The sequence below is a fragment of the Bombina bombina genome, chromosome 5 (assembly GCF_027579735.1).
Source record: "Bombina bombina isolate aBomBom1 chromosome 5, aBomBom1.pri, whole genome shotgun sequence".
NCBI lineage: Eukaryota > Metazoa > Chordata > Amphibia > Anura > Bombinatoridae > Bombina > Bombina bombina.
This window is the reverse complement of record NC_069503.1, coordinates 878,078,276-878,103,282: the sequence shown is the minus strand read 5'-3', so window position 1 is coordinate 878,103,282 and position 25,007 is coordinate 878,078,276. Positions and strand designations below refer to the sequence as shown.

Sequence of the window (25,007 nt, the reverse complement as noted above, 5' to 3'; positions counted from 1 at the left end):
TAGGTTGTTTAATGTTGTGGCTGATCAGTGTATATGTACATATGTATTTATGTGTTTAAATGTGTATATATGTCTGTAAATATATATACACATATAAATACATAAATACATATGTACACATATTTAGACACATATATATATATATATATATAACTTTTTTGTGCAATTTTTTTTATATATAATATTTAGTAGATGGTGTTATTATGAGTGTAACTGTACTTTTAATGTATTTTTTATATGTTTTGTGAGACTTTTTTGTTTCGTGAATCCAGAGCTCTGAGGTCGCGCTAACTCAACACACCTTAACTTCAATTGCTCTTAAGCGATCGCGTTTACTTTAAACTTGTAAGACGAGTTAAAAACCCCACGCGTGCAAAAAGCTGTGAAAAAAACCTTTTCGCTAGTGCGCAACTCGTAATCTAGCCCTAAATTGTTGCATAGGTAATGGTTTACAGCTTTGGTTCACAGCATGTCCCTGTTGTAACAATTGAAACAAGTTATCATCATAAAACAGTGTCATTCTTACTTATCTGCAGAGTTCCGAAATCTTGTAAAGAAGGGAAGATTTATTCGTAGAGTATCAGATTTACATTGGCTCAGGCCACATCCAACCACTGCTCTGAAATAATAATGGGGATATTAGTTATGATTAATTTCAACAGTTGTTAATAATGGTAACTTTTGCTAATATTTTCTTTTAGTATGGAACAGTAAAGTCTAACAGACTAAACTTAGCTGCATAACCTCCCAACGTACTATAGAAGATCAATAAGGAGAGCCAAAATAAAAAAAATTTGGCATTCAAAAATAATTTTAAGTCTATTTATTATTATGAAGAATGGAACAGTCTTATAGTTAATAACTAAAAGAACAAAAACAAGAAGAAAGCTGACTATACAATACAAATGGTGCCTAACCCCTTTGATCTTCCTGATAGTTTAAAGGGACATTAAACACAAATTGTAAACTATATGATTATGAACCTTCATATATAAGACTAATTTTGCAGTGAAAACTGCAGCTTTGTTTTGTCAAATGAGTATATTGTTTTATGGTTGTTCCTTTAACCGATTTCCCTGCTAACTCCTGCTAACCAATCACAAACTAATATTCAGATATACCACTACTCTGGGGTAGCCTGCCCTTTTGTATTCCCTTAAAGGACCAGTCAATACTGTTTAGAACTGATTCAACTTAGTTACTATTGCAAAGAATGATTGACTATCATGATTGTAGATGCAAAACTGATAATCCACCTTTTAAAAGCATGTGACACAGAAGCTTAGGGAGGGAAAAGTAAATAAAAGTTTACATAAATTGCCTAAAAGTATTAACCCAAGCTGCCCTGGGAGAAAGTGAAACAAGCACAATTTTTATTTCTATTTTACAGAAAAAGGCTTCAAAATAAATAATAAATGTTCACTTGCAATAATGAAACATTTTGGCCTAGATTACGAGCGGAGCACAATATCGCTCTTACACAAGCCAAATATTTGTGCTCCATTCAGTAATACCAGTGCATGTAAATGTGCTCCAATGGGAGCCTCATTCTCATGCCGCAAGACATAGCAAACCACCTACCACAGTGCAGGGGGCAATTCGCGCATGGTTGGGCAGCAATAAATATATATGAATATATACATATATAAATGTGTGTATATACACATAATACCACATAAATATATATGTATATAATCATATACATATATATTTAAAGTAAAAACATAGTTTAGGTGCTGTTTTTTTCTAACACCCCATATCCCCTCACTTTAACCCTTTATAATGGCCTTTATGCAGTTTTTTGTTTTTTTTTAAATAAAAATAGTCAACTTTATTTTTTAATGTAAACAATTGTACTCTTTCTTTTGGGGGCAGCTTACGCTGTCAGCATTTATCATTGTACAAGCATTTCTGGTGAAATGCTTGTGCAATGCCGCCCCCTGCACATTTGCGGCCAATCAGCCGCTAGCAGGGGGTGTCAATCATCTGATCGGGGTGATTGCTGTCCGCCACCTCAGAGGTGGCAAATGAGTTAAGGAGCAGCGGTCTTACGACCGCTGCTTCTTAAAAGGGACAATCTACTGAAATGTTTTTATTGTTTAAAAAGATAGATAATCCCTTTATTACCCATTCCCCAGTTTTGCCTAACCAACACAGTTATATTAATACATGTATTACCTCTGTAATTACCTTGTATCTAAGCCTCTGAAGACTGCCCCCTTATCGCAGTGATTTTGATAGACATGCAGTTTAGCCAATCAGTGCAGACTCCTAAATAACTCCATGGGAGTGAGCACAATGTTATCTAATATGGCACACATGAACTAGTAATGTCTAACTGTAAAAAAATTCAAAATGCTCTGAGCTAAGAGGTGGTTTTCAACCGTTTAGAAATCAGTTTGAGCCTACCAAGGTTTAGCTTTTCAAAAATACCACTAAGGGAACAAAACAAATTTGATGATAAAAATAAATTGGAAACTTGTTTAAAATTGCATGCCCTATCTGAATCATGAAAGTTTATGTCATGAGATGCAGGATATATGCAGGACACAGCAATGATGGTACAACTCTATTTTATTTCAGAGCATAACAATACACATCTAGTCAGGTTGATTGTACTAAACTAACTGCAACACAGACACCGGACCTAAGCCCCGCCCACATGCTAGTGACATCACATCCTGCTCTCATCACATCTTCCCCTTTTTCAAAGGCAAAGAATACATTTGCATATAATAAATAACAAGGTACACCAACAGGGTATACAACAACATTTTTGTTTTTGAACATTATAAAAACAGATAGATTAGAAAACATAAACAAATAAATTACATCCTGACTTGGACATCGGGGTAGACTACCCTAGTCCACAGTAACCATGGGATTATTCTGCCCATACTTCCGGTCACTGTTCTAGCTAAAGTCAGTCCCTGTAACGGGCCGGAAGTTTCACCACTCTTCCGCTTGATGTAACTTTGCATGAACTGTCCTCTGATACAGAAGATGGTGAACAAGAGTCTGCTGGAGGCAAAGATATATCCCCGCTGTGATCTTGCTGAGGGGAAGGCACCTCTCTTAGAACAGGGAATCCCACCGGCAGTGGTACTGAGGTATCCGGTTCCAGACTCTCAGGTACAGGCTGAAGATGTCTTCGGTTACGGCGTGTAACCGTCCCTCCCTCTGTAAGGACTGTGTAAGACCTTGGTTCTGGAGAGCGGCCCACTACGGTAGCAGGCGTCTTCCATTTCTTCTCATCATCCAGTTTAATTCTGACACTTTGGCCCGCTTTCAGTTCCTGTAAAGGCCTGACAGAATGTCTCCTGTCGTAGAAGAAACGATAACCCTTTTTGGCCTCTTCATCCCTCCTAAGGACTTCGTCCCGAGGAACAGCGCCAGGCGGCTTGAAGACACCCACTGAGGGTAAAGTGGTGCGAATCTGGCGTCCTAGCATCAGCTGTGCCGGGCTAAACCCGGTGGCTTGAATGGGCGTCGCCCTGTATGACAAGAGGGCTAGGTACGGCTCAGATTGCTTTAGAATGAATTTTGTTGTTTGAACTGGCCTTTCAGCCATTCCGTTGGCCTGCGGATAATGTGGACTTGACGTGGAATGTACAAAATCATATTCCCTGCTGAAAGCACTGAACTCTGTAGAAGCGAATTGCATACCATTATTACTCACTACCTCCATTGGAATGCCCCAGCGGCGAACAAGCTCTTCAGGCGAATGATAACAGCCAGACTTGTGATATCATTCAGGGGTGCAATTTCCAAATACCTGGAATAGTAGTCGATCACAACAAGAAACTTTTTCCCGTGCAGTTCACACAAATCAGCAGCTATTTTCTGCCACGGCCCCGCAGGCAGCGGAGTAGACATTAAGGGCTCCCTTCTCTGAGTAGGCCGGCGTTCCCGGCAAAAGGCACATTTAGACACGTGATTTGCAATGTCGGAGCTGATCCCAGGCCACCACACAGCTGTAGCTGCCCTTTCTCTGCACTTTGTAATGCCTAAGTGGCCATCGTGAATCCTGTTTAACATCTCCTTCCTCATGCTGACAGGAAATACAATGCGGTCTTGGAACAGCACCAACCCCTCCAGCTCCGTGAGCTGCGACCTCTCTGGCTGGTAAGCATTTAAAGACATCCAGGCTGCCCGGCTCTCGGGCCAGCCATCTTTTATGTACCTTATAACTTCTTGCAGATCTGTGTCCAAATATGTCTCTTTCTTTATCTCTTCCAGTTTCCTTGAAGAAATGGACTTAGAGGCCAGAACTGAATCAACATACACTTTCACATCCGACTCTGTGGAGGATTCTTCAGCAGCAGCCAGCGGGAGCCTGGACAGTGTATCTGCCACAACCAGTTGCTTCCCCGGCACATGCACTGCCTGAACATTGAACCTGAGCAGTCTCATTAAAAGTCTCTGGCATCTCAAGGGTGTTTTGTCAATGTCATAAGAATTGATAAGAGGGACTAGCGGTTTGTGGTCAGTTTCCAGACTAAATTTCTCCAAACCCCTAGATAGCGCTGAAAGCGCTCACAGGCCCAAACTGCAGCCAGGCACTCTTTCTCAATTTGAGCGTATTTTGACTCCGCAGCCGTCAGTGTGCGGGAACAGTAGGCGATGGGCTGTAGTTTGTTGTCATTCAACTGCAGGAGTGCAGCCCCCAACCCATAACTGCTTGCATCAGCACTAACCACAGTCTTTTTTGAAGGGTCGTAGAACCCCAGCACTGGGGCAGACCCCAGCAGGGACTTGGCATGCAGGAACGCTTTTTCTTGTGAGGGTCCCCAGACCCAGGCAACATCTTTCTTAAGCAACTCTGTGATAGGGTGTAAAACTGTAGATAAATCTGGAAGAAACTTGCCCACGTAATTTACAAGGCCCAATATCTGTCTCAGCTCATGTACATCAGAAGGGCTTTTCATCTGTTCGATAGCCCGAATTTTCTCGGGGTCCGGCTTGATGCCATCCCCGTTGATGATATGCCCAAAGTAGCATAATTCAGTTTTCCTAAAATGACATTTTTCTTTATTCAGCTTCAGCCCAGACTCTTTGATAGCCTGCAGCACACAACTCAAACGCTGATCATGCTCCTCCACTGTAGACCCATACACTAGAATGTCGTCCATGACGACTGCTGTGCCCACGTGGCCACTCAGGAGAGAACTCATTTCCCTTTGAAAGATCTCAGGAGCGGAGGATATCCCAAAGGGGAGTCTGCAGAAGCAGAACCGACCTACCGGTGTGATAAAGGTAGTCAGTTTGCGGCACTTTGGATCCAGGGGGATCTGCCAAAAGCCACTAGAAGCGTCTAATGTGGAAAAGAACTTCGCCCCAGCCAACTTCGGGGCTATATCTTCCAATGTCGGCAGCACAATTCTCTCCCTCTACACTGCCTCATTCAACCTTTTCAGGTCCACACAGATGCGCACCTTTCCGTTTTTCTTTGCAACTGGAACAATGGGGGCACACCAATCAGTTGCTTCAACAACCTCTTAAATAACCCCCATAGACTTCATGCGCATGAGCTCTTTCTCCACTTGAGGCATGAGCGGGAACGGAATTCTACGAGGAGTAGAAATACTGTATGGGACTGCGTCACTTTTAAGTGCTATACGGACAGGTTTGCAGTTCAGTAGGCCCAACTCGCCAAACATATCTTCAGAGATCTCATTCACTCTGGCCACGAGGCCCAAGTCACAGGCTGCTTTTCTGCTCAATAAACTGTTAACACACTGACCTCGGATCACATGCACCCACATGGTGAACTTTTTTTGTTTGTACTCACAGCTGGCAAGAAATTTCCCCACACAATCAATGCGGCCACCAGGACTATGGACATTTGTAGTAACCTTCGCCAGCTGGGGCTGTCGAGGCAGTTTCATAAATTCAGCAAAAGACATTACAGTGATATCAGCTCCTGTGTCAATCTTAAAATCAACTTTGGCTCCCATTACAGTAAAAGTAACTTTCCAATCTTCCTCTGAGCTTGTCCGTTCCACAACAGACCCCACAAAAGACACTTCCTGACCCTCCTGGTCACTGTCCACATGCATCTCCTTAATGTATTCAGTTTTACACACCACTTCAAAATGGCCTATTCTGTTACATTTTCTGCATCTTTTGTCTCTGGCCGGGCATATAGCACTCTGATCATGAGCCCGGTAGCACCGTGTGCATCGGCCATGTTGCGCCCTTCCACTTCTAGGCCTTTCCAGTACTTTTGATCTACCGCTCACACTGTGCCTTTCACTAGTAATTTTTCTAGACTGTTGCACTTCATCCACAATACTCTCAGACCTCAGATCAGCACTTTGCTTTTTCACCAGTTCACTCTGGCGGGCCATCCTAATAGCCCCGTCTAACGTTAAATCAGGCTCTAACTGCAGCTTCAGGGAGACTTCAGCATCTGCAATTCCAATAACTATTCTGTCTCTGATTTGCTCTTCTTTAGCAACACCAAACTCACAGAATTCAGCTAATTCATACAGGCTGCGCACAAATGACTCCACAGATTCTCCCACACACTGATTACGTTTGTGAAAACAAGCTCTCTCATGAATCACATTTCTTTTAGGCACAAAGTGGGCACTGAGTTTATCCATAACTATATCAAAGTTAACTTCTTCCCCTTCTTGGAAAGTAAAAGCATTGAACACTGGCTCTACATCTTTCCCCATAGAGTATAAAAGAGAATTAACTTGTACTTCACCACTCTCCTTGTTCAGTTTGGATGCAATCCTGAAGCGCTGAAACCGCTGACGCCATGTGGGCCAAGCTGCAGGCTGAGAAAAGTCAAAAGGCTCAGGTGGGGTAAACTTTGACATTGCAATCGATCAGGAACAGAAGCGCAGTCCAGAACTTCTGACACCATGTCATGAGATGCAGGACATATGCAGGACACAGCAATGATGGTACAACTCTATTTTATTGCAGAGCATAACAATACACATCTAGTCAGGTTGATTGTACTAAACTAACTGCGACACAGACACCGGACCTAAGCCCCGCCCACATGCTAGTGACATCACATCCTGCTCTCATCACAGTTTAATTTTGACTAGACTGTCCCTTTAACTTAAGTTTCAGACGGACCTAAAACTTCAGGAGTATATTGCAGCATCCGCTGCTTGATAAACCTATCCTCTAGACAAGTAATGAGCCTTACAATAGGAAAACACCACAAGTGGAGAGAAGCCTAATGTGATAACTACCTGATTATGGTTTTCTGGTCAGTTGGATCTTTTTGTTAGCATTGCAATAAAACCAGAATGATCTGGACTAACTTCCCCAATTAAAACAAAGAGGACTCAAGAGAATTAATGCCTTACTATTATATCAACAGCTATACAGGCTAGGTTTTCAGAGCTGAAACAGTCTAAGAACAGTTTATGATTAAAACTATGAAACTGTACAATATATTCTGTTTGTTTGATTATCACAGATGAATGGCATGCATATACAAAATTGATACCTACCCTATATGGATCATAGGAGCTTCTGGCCCACAGAACAGTCCAGCTGACACAGCCAGGGTACAGGAAAAAAAAGTTCCAATAAAGGTTCTGAGTTTAAATATATGTCTCAGTGACGCCCCATTTAGATACCCCATGACCTCAGGAAGTCCACTAGGTGAACCAGAGGGACTGAAATACTGCAAGACAAAAAATGAATTGCCATGATTAGTATGATTTTAAAGAAATAACCAGCTGAGTATTTGGGGAACTTAATATAATTCTAAACTCAAAATGCAATTTTCAGTTTTATAATTTTTTACTTTTATGATAAATTCCAATGCTACTCTATAATTATATTTTAAAGCTCTCTTTAGCATGTTAAATAAATATGATCTGATTTAATATATACATTTTTTAGATTAATGTACAAGGGAAACACAGAAGAGTGGTTACTTTTTTAAAGGTACAAAAAATTCAGATTTTATTGGATGCATTTATATCCAAAACAATCCCACAATGGTAAAAAATGGGAAGCGGCACTCACTGGATTTCTGAAACAAATAAAGACCTTTAATATTCAAATCAACACTCTTGTGACGTGTGTGTCTCAAACATCTTGTAGACAGTGTAATGTGACTCGTTATTGTGCCATCAAGATTGAATCATTTAAGTGGTATAACAAATAATAAAGAATATGTAAATAAATCTATATACATAGCCATTTAAAAATAAAGCAAATTGTATCCAAATTTGAGAATAATAACAACCTTTTGGATACACCAGAGATTTTAGCATACTTTCACTACATCGATGATGTTCTACTGATTTGGCATGGAGATGAAACAACTTTACTAAGTTGGTACACCAAACTTAATGAACTACCTGGTCCCTTAAGATTTACTATCCAATATAGTAAAGAACCAGTGGTGGCTCGTGGGTTATTCAAATGGGGGTTCACAATAACAGGTATAAAAGCTCTGCCCCTATATATGACTATTTATCTACAGAGATGTTCCAATAGTACAGCACTCATAATTATAGAAAGGTACAAATAGTTTTCAATTAAAAAAATATTTTGATAAAATGTAAAATCATATCGATAACAATGGAAGCCTCACTCATGCTTTCACCATGCAGTCAAATAACACAAATAATAATATCTGCAAATAATGTAATTAATAAGGGTGCTGTTGGCCCCATCCATTTCTACCAGATATAAATGCCCACAGTACCCAGACTAGAGACCATTCTAGACCTGATATAATAATAAAATGTAGTTTACAGCAACAAAACTCTCAGATGCAATAATCAGGAAGTGTATCTTAAATTTTACATAAACAGTGCAATGAACAAGCTGCAGCTTACAGTTGCTTTAGGCAGCCTCTCTCAGAATAAAGCAAGTTGCAAAAAAAATATTTTTTCTTCCCAAGTTCCTACACTCCCTACTCTACTCTGTCTATCTGCTAAAGCTAGCCTAACTAGTTAAAGTCTTCTCTCTCACTTCAAGACGTCACAGTCACTTAATGGCACTGACAGTACTAATTTTGCACTGACTGGTTTCGCGCCGTTGAGAGGGGAGGAGCCTCATCAAGCATCGTCTGGAGTGATGATGTATCCGAATCCGAGCACAGGTTGAACTGAGCACCATCCCACTCGCACAGGCTGAACTGAGCACCACCCCACTCGCACAGGCTGAACTGTACGATTAAGCTAGTATAGGGATGGGTTGGAGGCTGGGTGCGGTGCCTGCAGGGAAATGTATAGATCAGTATGACAGGCATGTAGGGCTTTTTTTACTTTTTAATAAAAAATTGTCTTCCTTTGCTGGGGGTTCACATGCAGCTGTGCGCATATGGAGGAGCCTCCACTGTAAAGAACAGATTGATTTTCTGGATATCATGATTTTCAAAAGTGATCACAAACTGGGAACAACTTTATATAAAAAATAAACCAATAGGAATTCGATTCTCTACGGTCAGAGTTGTCATCCCCCAGCCCTCCTACGTGCAATTCCTAAAGCACAAATTGATAGAGTGATACATAGCAACAAACCTGAAGAAAACAAACAAATACAGATTAAATAAATGGAACAGAGATTTATACAGAGAGGCTATGGTGCAAAAATGTTAATGGAATACGAAAAGAAAGCATTAGATGCAAAGCCCAAACCTACTAAAGCAGACCATAAATGTCTTACGTTTACCACAACATATAACCCAGACAAGAAACTTGTTAACTCTATTTTACGCAGACACTGGGACATTATAAAATTTGACCCAAGCTTACCATTTGGGGTCATTGAGCCACCACTAGTGGGCTTCCACAGGAGTACAAAACTGAAAGACCAATTAATGAGACCTGACATGGATGACAAAGGCACAGGGAGAATCTGGCTACCATCAAAAAAAAGCATGCTGTTATCCCTGTGTGAGTTGCACCACTTGCAACAGCCTGATCCCTGGAAAAACATTCCACCATCCACACACAAACCAAAAATTTCTGATCAAACATCATGTCAGCTGTACTAGTACTCTACATGCAGTCTACATTATCATTTGTGTATGTGGACTTCATTATGTAGGTATGACGAGCGAAACCCTGAGGATAAGCATAGCTAACCATCGCTCTGCCATTAGAGCTGCCATAGAAAAAGGTTCCTCTGACCAGCCTGTCGCAAGACATTTTGCCGAAATGGGACATACTGTGTCACAACTAAAAACTATGATAATCGATCATGTACCCCCCCACACCTCATTTAGGGGGGGTACATGATCGATTATCATATCATAGACCGAGACAAGAAACTAATCCAGTTAGAATCCAGATGGATCCATAAACATACACTCTAATTCCCAAAGGACTAAATGTGATGCTAGAATGGCATTGTTTCCTTTAATCATCTCTAATAAAATAGATGCAATACCCTAGATTAGGGTTCCCTCTATCTTCATTGCTAGATTTTATCCATCTGCTCAAAGGCAAATATCTCGGATTTATCTCTGGGATTTGATTGATTTGTAGCTTCCCTATCTAGGTCTTTTGCTTTATCCTCCATACATGTCATTTTATCAATGCCCAGAAGGGGCAGATTTTTGCATCTATGTACTGGAATGTTGTTTCTTTTTATTACCCATCTTTTGCCTCCAATTTGATGAATAGGTTTGCTATATTAAGTCTTTAAGCAAGGCTCCTACTACCTACTGAGCTATTGTATATACATTTACCACATAGTTAAAAGCATATCATTGTCAAGGAAGTTTTTTTTTTTTTTTTTAAAAACACCTTATTTTTTTTCTAAATATGTGTTTAACTTGCTTTGATATTGTCACAAGTTTTGACCATAACTGCTAAGTTATATATTATTTATAAACTCAGAATTAATGCTTATTTTGGTAATCTAACCCTTGGCCATAGGATTATCACATAGCTATAGGCATATCACTGCCACTTAAGTTTTCCCCAAACCAATAATTTTGCACTAGCTATGTGTTTAACCTAACTTAGTTTCAACAAACACACTACTGTTTGTTATGTTTTATAGATTTGAGTAATTGTTTATTCTCATTACCATGGTAATGACACAGTGAGTTCACAAGTTACATGATACCGGAAGTGCTTGTTTTTCAAACCAATGAGGTTCACAAACGATCAGAGGGGTATGTTCAATTTCCTTTGTTTGCAATTTGTATTGTATTTGCATATTTGATTATGTATGCGATATATAGCTTTTGCTTGACACACTATACACTGTCTGAGGAAGGGGTTAACGACTCTGAAACATCACAGGAGTGTTGATTTGAATATTAAAGTTCTTTATTTGCTTCAAAACACCAGTGAGTGCCGCTTCCCATTTTTGACCATTGTGGGTTTGTTTTGGATGTTCTACATACAAGCTGGACACCCTGGTTGCTGACCTGAATGGGAGAGTGCCTGCCTTTCCGGATATTTGTCTGTATATATATATATATATATATATATATATATATATATTAATGTTCCTGCTCAGAATAGCAGCAGTGATGTGTCACATGAAGTAACTGGTGCTCTGACCATCAGCAGAAAATAATGCACATACACTCACTCCGAACACCAAACTGGCAGAAGTGATAATGTTTAAAAGAAAAGTATTTGCGAAAGCAAGTGTCTTAGAAAAACAGACAAATTCCGCACAAATTTTTATGATTTTAGCTTTGGCTATTATGGGGACAAGAATCCCTGTTTACAAATTTGATTTGATAGTATAGACATGGCAATAAAATAGATATCCTATTTGACACCCATTAGCTCATAAAACTCATGCATATTTTACCAAAGGTTTTGATGCACAGAGGGGTGATATACAGATGCAGAGCTTATCTTTGGGCAAAATAATTTTGATGTATTTTGCTCACAAATAGACATTAAACTTATTATTAAATAAATAATTATGCACAGTAAAAAATAACTGCACAGTACTGGTTATTATTTATTTTACCTGCGTTTCATACAAAATATTAAATGATAGTTAAACTGTACATTCTATAAAAAAAACATAAATAAAAGCATTATCCATCTTTGCCCACATCATTATGAAGTTTTTCATTTGATATCGCCCCGTCTGTTATCTTTTCATATTCAGTAATATACTCAGTTTTATTTTTCAACTGTTTTGTTTATTTCTTTAGTTGAACCAGAATAAAAGCCAAGTTCTTGTTTTGGTAAACAGAAAAGATAAACAGGAAACACAGTGTCATTGTTCTTCTGTGTAGACAAATTGTACTTACCACTATCAGTAAAGCTGCAACCAAGACCATAGCAAGGCCAATGCCAAGGACTATCATCCATGTTGTTAGAAAATCCCCATGCTGTAATAAATACATGTAAAGGCTGTGAGAAACGCAAACATAATTCATTGAACTTCACAACATTAAAGGGACATTGAAACCCAACATTTTTCTTTCACGATTCAGACAGAGCATAGCATTTTACACAACTTTCCAATTCACTTCTATTATCTAGTTTGCTTAGTTCTCTTGGTATCCTTTGCTGAAAAGAATACCTAGGTAGGCTCAGAAGCTTGGAGCAAGCTGCTGATTGGTGGCTGCACATATATGTCTACTGTGATTGGCTTTCTGATGTGCTCAGCTAGCTCCAATTAGTGCATTTCTGCTCCTTTAATAGATGATACCAAAAGAATGAAGCAAAACTGATAATAGAAGTAAATTGAAAAGTTGATTTAAAAGGTATGCTCTATCTGAATAATAAAAGAAAAATATGTGTTTCATGTCCTTTTAATTCTGTAGTATTTACAGTATGTAAGGTTGTGAACTAGACAATTGCCACCCAAGCAGCTGGTTCCCAATATGACTGCTGTTCTTACTGTTCTGACCATTATAGGTAATATGCATAAAATACAGGACAAAGTCCTAATATGACTGGAACTCCTATGCATGAAAGAATCCATTTGGAATATATTGTCATTTTACATGACCTGACCAGCAACAGCTTTAGTTTATAGGTGATACTGCATAGTTCGCCTAATGACTATGGCATGTGTTTCCAACAAAAGTGTTAAACAGTTCTCATTATAATTCTGCTAATTTGATTATGCACAAAAATTTGTGTCTGTCCAACAATAGTATTACAAAAGTAGTAAATTGCTAATGTAAATAATTGCACACTATGTAAATGATCTTTCTATTTGGAATAACATGACATATATCTGCACTAGTATATTGCAGGTCACATGATATGCATCTGATATCACTATGGGCTAGATTACGAGTGGACTGCTATTTAGTAAAAGTAAAAAAGCTTGCGCATGAGCGAAAACCTGATGCACGCTTACCAAATAATGTTACAGTGTTAATGTATTCTACCCATAGAATCAATGGAAAACGCAGAAGAAAAAACCTCTCTCTTGCTCGCTAACCTAAAAAAGGAGTTCTAAATAGTTCACATTCTAATGTTCTTCACAAATAGTAACAAATAGTATAATGTCATTTTTATTATAAATATATATATACCTATACATGTATATCTATTCCTATAGATATATAGGTATAGCTATCTATTTTACATTAACATTATCACATATATATAGAAATATATATTTAATAATACAAATTACATTATTTTCTATGTGAAGAACATAGTAATGTAAAATATGTGTAACGCGATATAGGTCTAAAGCGGTGTCAGGTTAGCGCACATGAAGAATTGTTGACTTCAATACGCATTATTGAAACAGGAAATATAAAATATTAATAATAATTATTAAAAATGATTATATATACTGTAAAAAAAATCTAAATAATCCATAGAATATATATATTTTACAGTATGTATAATAATTTTTAATAACTGTTATTAATATTTATTAATATTTTATATTTCAATAACGCACATTAAAGTTAGCAATTCTTAATGTCCGTTAACCCGACACCACCGACCGAAATCGGGAACCCCGAAGTGAGCTACGTATATTTTACATTTCTATTTTCTTCACATAAAAAATAATGTCATTTTTATTATTAAATATATATTTCTATATATATGTGAAAATGTTAATGTAAAATAGATATCTATTCCTATAGATATATAGGAATATATATACATGTATAGGTATATCTAGATATATGTAGAAATATGTGTTTAAAATACTAATTACAATATCCTGTAAGTGAAGAACATTGGAATGCTAAATGTACAGTAAATATATAGTAAAACACATAAATACATATGTACACACATCTATCTATATCTATATCTATATCTATATATATATATATATATATATATATATATATATATATATATATATACTGTATATATACAAACACTTACACATATTTAGATGTATATGTATGCATATATACATTAAAGTACTTTGCAGCCCTTTTCTTGCCAAACACCTTATACCATATATCTTTGAGCCCTTATAACTTTTTTATATTTGATACTGTTTACATGAGTGCAATTGAACTTTTTTTTGTAAATAATTTTTATTATGATTTTCCAGAATTACACATGAAAAGAAAGACATGTTCACAGGTATTGACAGGCGATATAACATTAAAGTTGTCAATTAACAATTCTTATAGAATTATAAAAAGAGTATTCTCTTATTAGTTCTTAATCAATGTGTTAGTAAACCGCTGAACAGTTGCTTAAATAAATCCTTCTTAGTCGAATGAAAGGCTAAAATGAAAACATAACGAATACTGTTATAAGTTTGAAGGAGTCCGGTCATCTTCAGCTCCTATTCTGCGAATGTTATTATTTATATTTTCAGAATACATTATCCAGGGTTCCTATATTTGTAGGAAGCTATCTTTCTGATCTAGAAGGTCTGCTGATAGGCTAGATATTTGGAAAATGTACTCAATCTTGCGTACAATAAGGATAAAGGATGGTATGTGTCTTTTCCAGTAGCGGGCTATATTTAATCTGGTAGCTGTGCAAATAATCATGGTTAGCTTATTCCCTTTTGGGGTTAAGCCAGGAACAGGTCGGTGAAGAAGGGCTTGTTCAGGAGTAAGATTTATTTGTTTGTTAAATATAGAGCTTAATAGGGTGGAGGTCTGGGTCCATATTTGTAAGGTTGATGTGCATTCCCACCACATATGTAAGTAGGTGCCTCTGTCCCCACAGCCCCTAAAGCAGGTAATAGGGTTATCCTGTTTGCTACCATGTATTTGTGTAGGGTTTAAATACCATCTATAAGCCATTTGTATGTAATTTTCCTTCAAATTAGCACTAAGGGTAAAAGAACAGCCTCTGTTTATTGTGTTAATCCATTCAGTCTGATCACAATTGGTATTGAGTTCTGTTTCCCATTTTTCCATATAGTGCTCTTTATTTCTTGTGGCTGGGGTGTGGAATGATGGGTATAACCTAGCGATAGCGCTCTTGGGTCTATTTTTGGATAGGCATAAAGTCTCGAAGTAAGTCGCTCTGTCAGGGGGTTTTGAGTGTAATATTGCCTGAACCCTGGATCTCAGTTGCAAGTAATGGAACCAGCTGTGTTTGTTAGTAGGGTATAATTCTGAGTACTGACTGAAAGATAGGACTGAATTGTTTACCAAAGTGTCCGCTATTCTGTAAAGGCCTCTATTAGCCCATTTGTTTATTACTAGGGTAGGAAGGGGAGCCGTCAAGGAGTCTAAAGGGGTAGCTCTGGAAGCCTTTGATATTAGGGGAAATGTGGAGTTCAATCTATCCCAAAGATACACTGTGTGTGCTACTGTGTGGTAATTCAACCAATGAGAGGGTCTTGCTAGTTTACTAGCCCATAAAAATTTAAATATGGAGGTGATCTGTATTAATTCTGCCTCCAGTTGTACCCATCTTAATTTATTGTTTATATTATGCCATAGCGATGTTTGTGCCACCCTAGCTGCGAAATAGTAGGAAGTCAGGTGAGGAACACCTAATCCTCCGTCTTTCTTGTGTTTTGTTAAATTGGCTCTATTAATTCTGGGTCTCTTCCCCCCCCCCCCCCAGGTGCATTTTATGATCTCTTATTGTAATCGTTGTAGCTCAGCTACTGGAACTGATACAGGTAGTGACCAAAAAGATAGAGTAATTTAGGTGAAATGGTCATTTTGGCCACTACCATTCTGCCATAAAAGGATATATTCTCTCTAGTCCAGGTGTTTAGAAGTTTTCTTATTTGTAAAAACATTGGTTTATAGTTGAGTGAGAAAAGAGAATTGATGTTATTTGATAGGGTGATTCCCAGGTATTTAAGGCCTTTTTTTGCCCAATAAAATCCAAAATGTATCTCAAGGAGTTTTTTTGTATCTGAAGGGAGATGTACACCCAGTCCCTCGCATTTATCCTCATTTAATTTATATCCCGATATTTTCCCAAATTTTTGGATCAATTGATAAAGTATAGGTAGTGATAATAAAGGTTTAGTGAGGGACCAAATTGTATCATCCACAAAAAATGTGATCTTATAAGAAGAGTCCCCGACCTCAATACCTGATATATCTGGGCTATTTCCATTCTAGGCCGCCAATGGCTATATACACAGAGCAAAGAGAAGGGGAGATAATGGGTAACCCTGCCTTGTACCTTATTTTTATTTCCTTAGACTGATAACCTGCAACTCTAGTAAAAGCCTTAGCCCCGCAAGTAGATTGCTTTTATTGCCTTAAGGAAGTTTCCCTGAATCCGAACTGTCTCCAACACAGTTCCAATTGACTCTATCAAATGCCTTCTCTGCATCCAACGATAGGAGCAGAGAAGGCATCTTCTTTACATTAGCAAAATTAACTAAGTCAATATTCCTGCGAGTGCAGTTGAACTTTTAAGCATATTTATGTTGTGTTTAGTGCAACTTTTTTCTTCCATACCCTTTACGTGAGCTTCCAACTCTTACGCTAACCTGACAAGCGTAAATAGCGATTGTGCACAAGCAAACACATTTACTTTCGACTTGTAATGCGCGTGAAAAAAGATGAAAAAAGCCAACAGCACTCCACTCATAATTTAGCCCTATATAGTACTATAGGCAACTGAATTTATCTATCTAGGTTTATGTGAAATAAACAAACAAGAAGCCAATTAGAGTGTAAATCTGGTTAGAGGGACACTAAGACTCTAAAACCAACTCTTTTCTCAGACACTTGATACAAATCCTTTAATAATTTGTCCTCCTTTTGTCACAAATGTATATAACATAAGAATATACAAGGTGTGTATACTTTGGGGGCGAATTATCAAGCTCTGAATGGGGCTTGATGCCCCTGTTTCCGTGCGAGCCTTCTTAAGACCGCTGCTCTGGTCCGCCTGCTCTCAGGCTGCGGACGTCAATCTGCCCAATCCAATACGATTGGGCTGATTGACACCCCCTGCTAGCGGCCGATAGGAACTGCTTGTGCAATGATAAATGCAGACAGCATATGCTGTCGGCATTCATCGATGTCTGTCGGACATGATCTGCTGAGCGGATCATGTCGGATAGACCAATGATAAATTGACCCCTTTGTCTTAGCTTTCCCCCTAAATTTAGCATATTACTGCTATTTCTAACATTTCCTACCTAGCATTGGGACAGTAAATAATTTGAGATTCTAACATCAAATATTATGTGTAGTAAAAAAACTTTGCAATATACATTTGCTATTTATGTAGCCCCCTTTTCAAGCAATTTAGCTTAGAAAACTGTAGATATTCTATATCTCAGAGCTGTAAATTCCCACTACAGACTTCAAAAGGCTAACACTGCTACATATATCTCTGATTGGCTTTAAAAAATAACAACTGTAAAACAATGCATTTTATACTAACATAATGAACTTGGCTAGCCTTGTCTCTGCAGACTCAAGATCACAATGACTCTGAAGCTACTAAAAAAAAAAACAATTTCAGCAAACAAAAATGTAATTAGTTTGTTTCAGTAGCAACTCAACAGGATGTATACTGTCCATTTAGGACTTTATGTACACATTCAATAATTGTTAAATCTCTCAGCTGAATTCTTACTAATTTTTCCAAGTTACAGTTTCCCTATCCCTGGATGTCATAAGAGCTTTAAAGTCTTCTCTCTTCATTTCCCAGGTTTTCTTCATTCTGTCTTTTCAGGCTACTCACAAAACTGTACTTGGTCACCAAGGGTTGATGCTCCTAGTGCCAATCTCTTGGTATGGAAGTGGGTTTAAGTACTCAGTGACTGAAAACTATGATTAGATAGAAATCATTTGTTTTGTGTAGTTTCATTGCTGTGACTTACTTGTATATACTTCTCTACAAACTCCCATTTCAGTTCAAATACGTAATCAATGCTCTGGTGCATGAAAAAACCTACTGTGCCCACAACCACTCCAATGAGCCCCATCATCAGCCAACGATCCCAGTCTGACCTGTAGACAGAATCAAAAGAATACAAGACATAAAGCAAGGGAAGATCAAGGATGGAAAAATAATGTAAAAATGTGTGCATTTAAAGAGACATAAAACAAGTTGGGATAGAGACAAAATATTATAATATGTACTTTAATTACTTTACCTGCAAATTTATACTGCAGTGCCTTGCCATTAACTCTTTCTTTTAAGTTTCTGAATTGTACAGCCCCAACTCCCCCCACACAATTCCTTATATGGTTGTATCTATATCCACCTTTGACTTGGTAGAATACAAGACTTTAACACTGCTGGAGCATGCCTAGAAGCAAATAAGCTGCTGTGAACTCAGTCAATGCCTGTGTTTCTAATGCTAAACACTGATAAGGGGGGTGGAGCAGACTACTCCAGACAACATGGCTTTTTAACAAATCTTGCTTATTTTTGAAAATTATTTTAAAATACTTGCCAGTAATTTTTAAACAAATTTTTTATGCAAACTATTTTTACTTAATTATCCCTTTTAGGATATGCACAGATCTTAACATGTTTTATGTCATTTTGCATTTAATGTTTTATGACCGTTACTCCTTAACTTCTGTTCCAGGCGAGCCTGAAACAATGGTCTTCCGAAGCAGCATTTGCTGTTTCATAAATGGAGCCCTTAGAATTTATTTAGGATGAAAAAGATGTGACCAATATTCATTTTTTTTCTTTTTTTAATGTTGTAATATTTGATGATCCCCCAATAGCTGGGAAAAGAGGAGTAAGTATAAAAATTCTATCTGTGCCACTAATACCAGACTCTCAGTATCGTTTCACTAGGATCACTAGACCATATCACTTTTAGTAATCAATCATTTTTTAAACTTACAATATCACCAATTTAAATTCAAACCCACAAAATAATATAGTATACGCCCAGGCAATATCAAAAAAATAGTATCACCCTCAAAAGAAAAACAGTATAAAAATATCTGAAGTATAAATTCTATAAAACTATACAGGGAGTGCAGAATTATTAGGCAAATTAGTATTTTGACCACATCATCCTCTTTATGCATGTTGTCTTACTCCAAGCTGTATAGGCTCGAAAGCCTACTACCAATTAAGCATATTAGGTGATGTGCATCTCTGTAATGAGAAGGGGTGTGGTCTAATGACATCAACACCCTATATCAGGTGTGCATAATTATTAGGCAACTTCCTTTCCTTTGGCAAAATGGGTCAAAAGAAGGACTTGACAGGCTCAGAAAAGTCAAAAATAGTGAGATATCTTGCAGAGGGATGCAGCACTCTTAAAATTGCAAAGCTTCTGAAGCGTGATCATCGAACAATCAAGCGTTTCATTCAAAATAGTCAACAGGGTCGCAAGAAGCGTGTGGAAAACCAAGGCGCAAAATAACTGCCCATGAACTGAGAAAAGTCAAGCGTGCAGCTGCCAAGATGCCACTTGCCACCAGTTTGGCCATATTTCAGAGCTGCAACATCACTGGAGTGCCCAAAAGCACAAGGTGTGCAATACTCAGAGACATGGCCAAGGTAAGAAAGGCTGAAAGACGACCACCACTGAACAAGACACACAAGCTGAAACGTCAAGACTGGGCCAAGAAATATCTCAAGACTGATTTTTCTAAGGTTTTATGGACTGATGAAATGAGAGTGAGTCTTGATGGGCCAGATGGATGGGCCCGTGGTTGGATTGGTAAAGGGCAGAGAGCTCCAGTCCGACTCAGACGCCAGCAAGGTGGAGGTGGAGTACTGGTTTGGGCTGGTATCATCAAAGATGAGCTTGTGGGGCCTTTTCGGGTTGAGGATGGAGTCAAGCTCAACTCCCAGTCCTACTGCCAGTTTCTGGAAGACACCTTCTTCAAGCAGTGGTACAGGAAGAAGTCTGCATCCTTCAAGAAAAACATGATTTTCATACAGGACAATGCTCCATCACACGCGTCCAAGTACTCCACAGCGTGGCTGGCAAGAAAGGGTATAAAAGAAGAAAATCTAATGACATGGCCTCCTTGTTCACCTGATCTGAACCCCATTGAGAACCTGTGGTCCATCATCAAATGTGAGATTTACAAGGAGGGAAAACAGTACACCTCTCTGAACAGTGTCTGGGAGGCTGTGTTTGCTGCTGCACGCAATGTTGATGGTGAACAGATCAAAACACTGACAGAATCCATGGATGGCAGGCTTTTGAGTGTCCTTGCAAAGAAAGGTGGCTATATTGGTCACTGATTTGTTTTTGTTTTGTTTTTGAATGTCAGAAATGTATATTTGTGAATGTTGAGATGTTATATTGGTTTCACTGGTAAAAATAAATAATTGAAATGGGTATATATTTGTTTTTTGTTAAGTTGCCTAATAATTATGCACAGTAATAGTCACCTGCACACACAGATATCCCCCTAAAATAGCTATAACTAAAAACAAACTAAAAACTACTTCCAAAACTATTCAGCTTTGATATTAATGAGTTTTTTGGGTTCATTGAGAACATGGTTGTTGTTCAATAATAAAATTAATCCTCAAAAATACAACTTGCCTAATAATTCTGCACTCCCTGTATATATTTAAATATTTATTTATATATATATATACTGTGTGTATATATATATATATATATATATATATATATATATATTATATAAATATTCTATGAAAGTCCCCTTTTTAGGTATAAACAAATGAAGCTCTCAAAGTCTCAGATGTCATATGTCATATGTCTGCTATGTCCAGAACATTGGAATGTGAAATATTTACAGTAAATACACAGTATAACATACGGTAAATATGAATATTGCATAAATATGATTTTTTTATGTTTTCAGCTACTTGACTGCAAAGGGCTCCAATGCACCTATAAAATATATATATATATATATATATATATATATATATATATACACATACATGCACACACAACTTTAAATTACCAGTGGACCCAGACAACTTAGAAATTGCAGCAGACTACTTAGAAATTTTCCTATCTTTAACAATGCGTGGACTACTAACTTTTTCCCTCTGGGCTAGTATCTAGTAAACTAGTAAAACATAGTGATATTTTTCTACCCCTGTGTATATATATATATATATATATATATATATATATATATATATATATATATATATATACTGTATATATATATATATATACTGTATATATATTTATGTGTTAATATATGTATGTAAATACATATAAACACCTATTAATACATAAATATATATGTACACACATATATGAACATAAAATACAGACATAAATATACATATTTAGACATGTACAATATATGTATGTATCTCTTTACCTGCCTTTTTTTAACACCTGAGACTTCATATCTTTGAGCCCTTATAACTTTTTAGTGCAATAATTTTTTTTAATAATTTTTATTACATAGTGTTATTATGAGTGTAGGTGTACTTTGTAATGTATTATTGATGTGTTTTGTGACACTTTTTTGTTTTGCAAAACAGTTAACCAGAGCTCTGAGGTCTCACTATCCAGACGCACATTACCTTCAATTGCGCTCAAGCGATCTCGTTTACTTTCAACTTGTAATACGAGCACTACATCCGACTTGCGCAAACAGCCGCGATAAACACGATATCGCTCTCATGTAACTGTTAGCATGCCATTCGTAATCTGGCCCTCTATTAGCTTTCTTTATATAAAAACATGTTTCAACCTCTTCTCGTATCTTAACTCGCATTAATTACATAAACGGACATCCTTACATCTTTCCACAATGCATTCTACTGTACTTATTTTACAAATGTTGTATTAATTAAACATAATTTACAAACATTTTTGTGATTCCAATTTATCATATAACAACCTGAAAATATATTTTAAAAAAAGCATTAAAATTGATCTCAAGGTTTAGACCATCAGAATATAAAGTTTCCATCTCAAAAATCCATTTACTTCTTAATTGTAGTAGTTCTCTATGTGTATTCCCTCCTTTCCATTTTTTCTTAAATTTTGATATTGCTACATTAAATAACTTTGTATTTCAATTGTTCATTCTAAGAAGTGTTCAGGAACTAGAAATCTTTTTTTCTATCATTCCTTGCGTTCTCTATAGATGTGTCCTCTAATACGCTGTCTCGCAAGTCTTTCTGATTCACCAATGTATTGTTTTTGAACATTGGCATTGTATTAAATGCATCACATTGTGGCCCGTATATCTAATCCAATCTTTAATTTCATATTCTTTTCCCGATTGGATCGAACAGAATTTGGTACACTTCTTAGATGCCTGCAGGCTTTACAAATTAAATGCCTGCAGCAGGCTTTACAAATTAGACAAGGATAGAAATCTCTGAGCAATTTAAAAAAATATCTTGTTCATTACAATGTTTGGATTACAAGTAGTTCACTAATGTTAGCACAGGACGCATTAAACAATATCACAAACATGATAAATAATGCACATATTACAAACTGAAAGTAAAAGGTTGCACTCAAGTGCATACAGAAACGGCGCTAAAAGAATTAGTGCGACTGGACACATAGGGGCCCAGTTATCAAGCTCCGAACGGAGCTTGTGGGCCGGTGTTTCCGGCGAGTCTTCAGACTCGCCAGAAACAGCAGTTATGAAGCAGCAGTCACAAAGACCGCTGCTCCATAACCCTGTCCGCCTGCTCTGATGAGGCGGGCAGGAATCGCCGGAAATCAACCCGATCGAGTATGATCGGGTTGATTGACACCCCCCTGCTGGCTGGCCGCGAGTCTGCAGGGGGCGGCGTTGCACCAGCAGCTCTTGTGAGCTGCTGATGCAATACTGAATACGGAGAGCGTATTGCTCTCCGCATTCAGCAAGGTCTTGCGGACCTGATCCGCACTGTCGGATCAGGTCCGCAAGACCTTTCATAAATAGGCCCCCAAGCATAAAAGGGTTAAAGAAAATACTCACAAAACACATCCCAAATATATTTAAATAAATTACACTCATATATACATTATTTTAATTTAAAAAAAAGCATGTAAATATTAATAAAATTTTTAATAAGGGTTAAAAGGGGTATGGTATATGACAAAATGTTTAACTGGAACGGGTTCCAATATATAGATATATGTCTAATTATGTGTATGTGTTTATATATATTTGTATATATAGATGTATATATATAAATATATATATTATATATATATTTGTATTTGTGTTCATATGTGTAATTATGCATATACATACATATAAACACATATAAACACATATAATTGCATGTATATGCATGTATACACATATACTGTATATAAACTTCTGAGTCCTTTCCAATCAACTACCTTTAAACATGCAACATCATTTTTAATCAATTTTTTTTACGTTTTAATGTGTTTTGAATAGACATTGTTTACATTCCAATGTTCTTCACTTTATATACAATATGCAGCTCTGAAATAAATTAAGAGACCACTGCAAAATTACCAGTTTCTCCGGTTTTACTATTTATAGGTATGTGCTGGTTTTACCATTTATAGGTATGTGCTGGTTTTACCATTTATAGGTATGTGCTGGTTTTACTATTTATAGGTATGTGCTGGTTTTACTATTTATAGGTATGTGCTGGTTTTACCATTTATAGGTATGTGCTGGTTTTAATATTTATAGGTATGTGCTGGTTTTACTATTTATAGGTATGTGCTGGTTTTACTATTTATATTAATGTGCTGGTTTTACCATTTATAGGTATGTGCTGGTTTTACCATTTATAGGTATGTGCTGGTTTTACTATTTATAGGTATGTGCTGGTTTTACCATTTATAGGTATGTGCTGGTTTTACCATTTATAGGTATGTGCTGGTTTTACCATTTATAGGTATGTGAGTAAATTAACATTTTTGTTTTATTCTATAAACTTCTGACAACATTCCTCCCAAATAAAAATATTATAATTTAGAGCATTTATTTGCAGAAAATGACATCAGGTCAAAATAACAAAAGAGATGCAGTGTTTTCAGACCTCGAATAATGCAAAAAAAACAAGTTCACATTCATTGTTAAACAACACAATACTAATGTTTTAACTTAGCAAGAGATCACAAATTAGTATTTGGTGGAATAACCCTGATTTTAAAATCACAGCTTTCATGCATCTTTGCATGCTCTCTAACAGTCTTTCACATTGCTGTTGGGTGAATTTATACCACTCCTGGAGAAAAAATTCAAATAGCGTGGCTTTTATTTGATGGCTTGTGACCATCCATCTTCCTCTTAATCAGATTTCAGAGGTTTTCAATGGGGTTCAGGTCTGGATAAGGGGCTGGTCATGACAAGGTCTGGATCTGGTGGTCCTTGATCCACACCTTGATTGACCTGGCTGTGTGGCATGGAGCATTGTCCAGCTGGAAAAACCCATTCTCAGAGTTGGGGAACATTGTCAGAGCAGAAGGAAGCACGTTTTCTTCAGGAAAACCTTGTATGTGGCTTGATTCATGAGTTCTTCACAAAGATAAATCTGCCTGATCCCAGGTCATCTTTTCTGATGAGTCCAATTTTAAGCTTTGTTCAACACCTGGTTATCTAATGGTTAGATGGACTTAGGAAGGCCTACAAGATACAGTGTCTTGCACCCACTGTAAAGTTTGGTGGAGGATCTGTGATGATCTGGGGGTGCTTCAGCAAGGCTGGAATTGAGCAGATTTATCTTTGTGAAGGACGCATGAATCAAGCCACAAATCAAGCTGCCTGTTTCTCTTTAGTAGGACACCACACA

At 37.3% G+C, this 25,007-nt stretch overlaps 1 protein-coding gene across 1 annotated transcript in view; it reads right to left on the bottom strand.

Moving 5' to 3' along the window:
- Positions 1-25,007, bottom strand: part of LOC128659543 (chloride channel protein C-like) — a 299,086-nt gene that overhangs the window by 212,351 nt on the left and 61,728 nt on the right. The window contains exons 4-7 of the mRNA XM_053713137.1: positions 18,181-18,310; positions 12,224-12,304; positions 7,482-7,657; positions 527-619 (exon numbers count right to left, since the gene is read on the bottom strand). Of these exons, the coding sequence (XP_053569112.1) occupies positions 527-619; positions 7,482-7,657; positions 12,224-12,304; positions 18,181-18,310 (480 nt within the window). The remainder of the gene's footprint in view (positions 1-526; positions 620-7,481; positions 7,658-12,223; positions 12,305-18,180; positions 18,311-25,007) is intronic.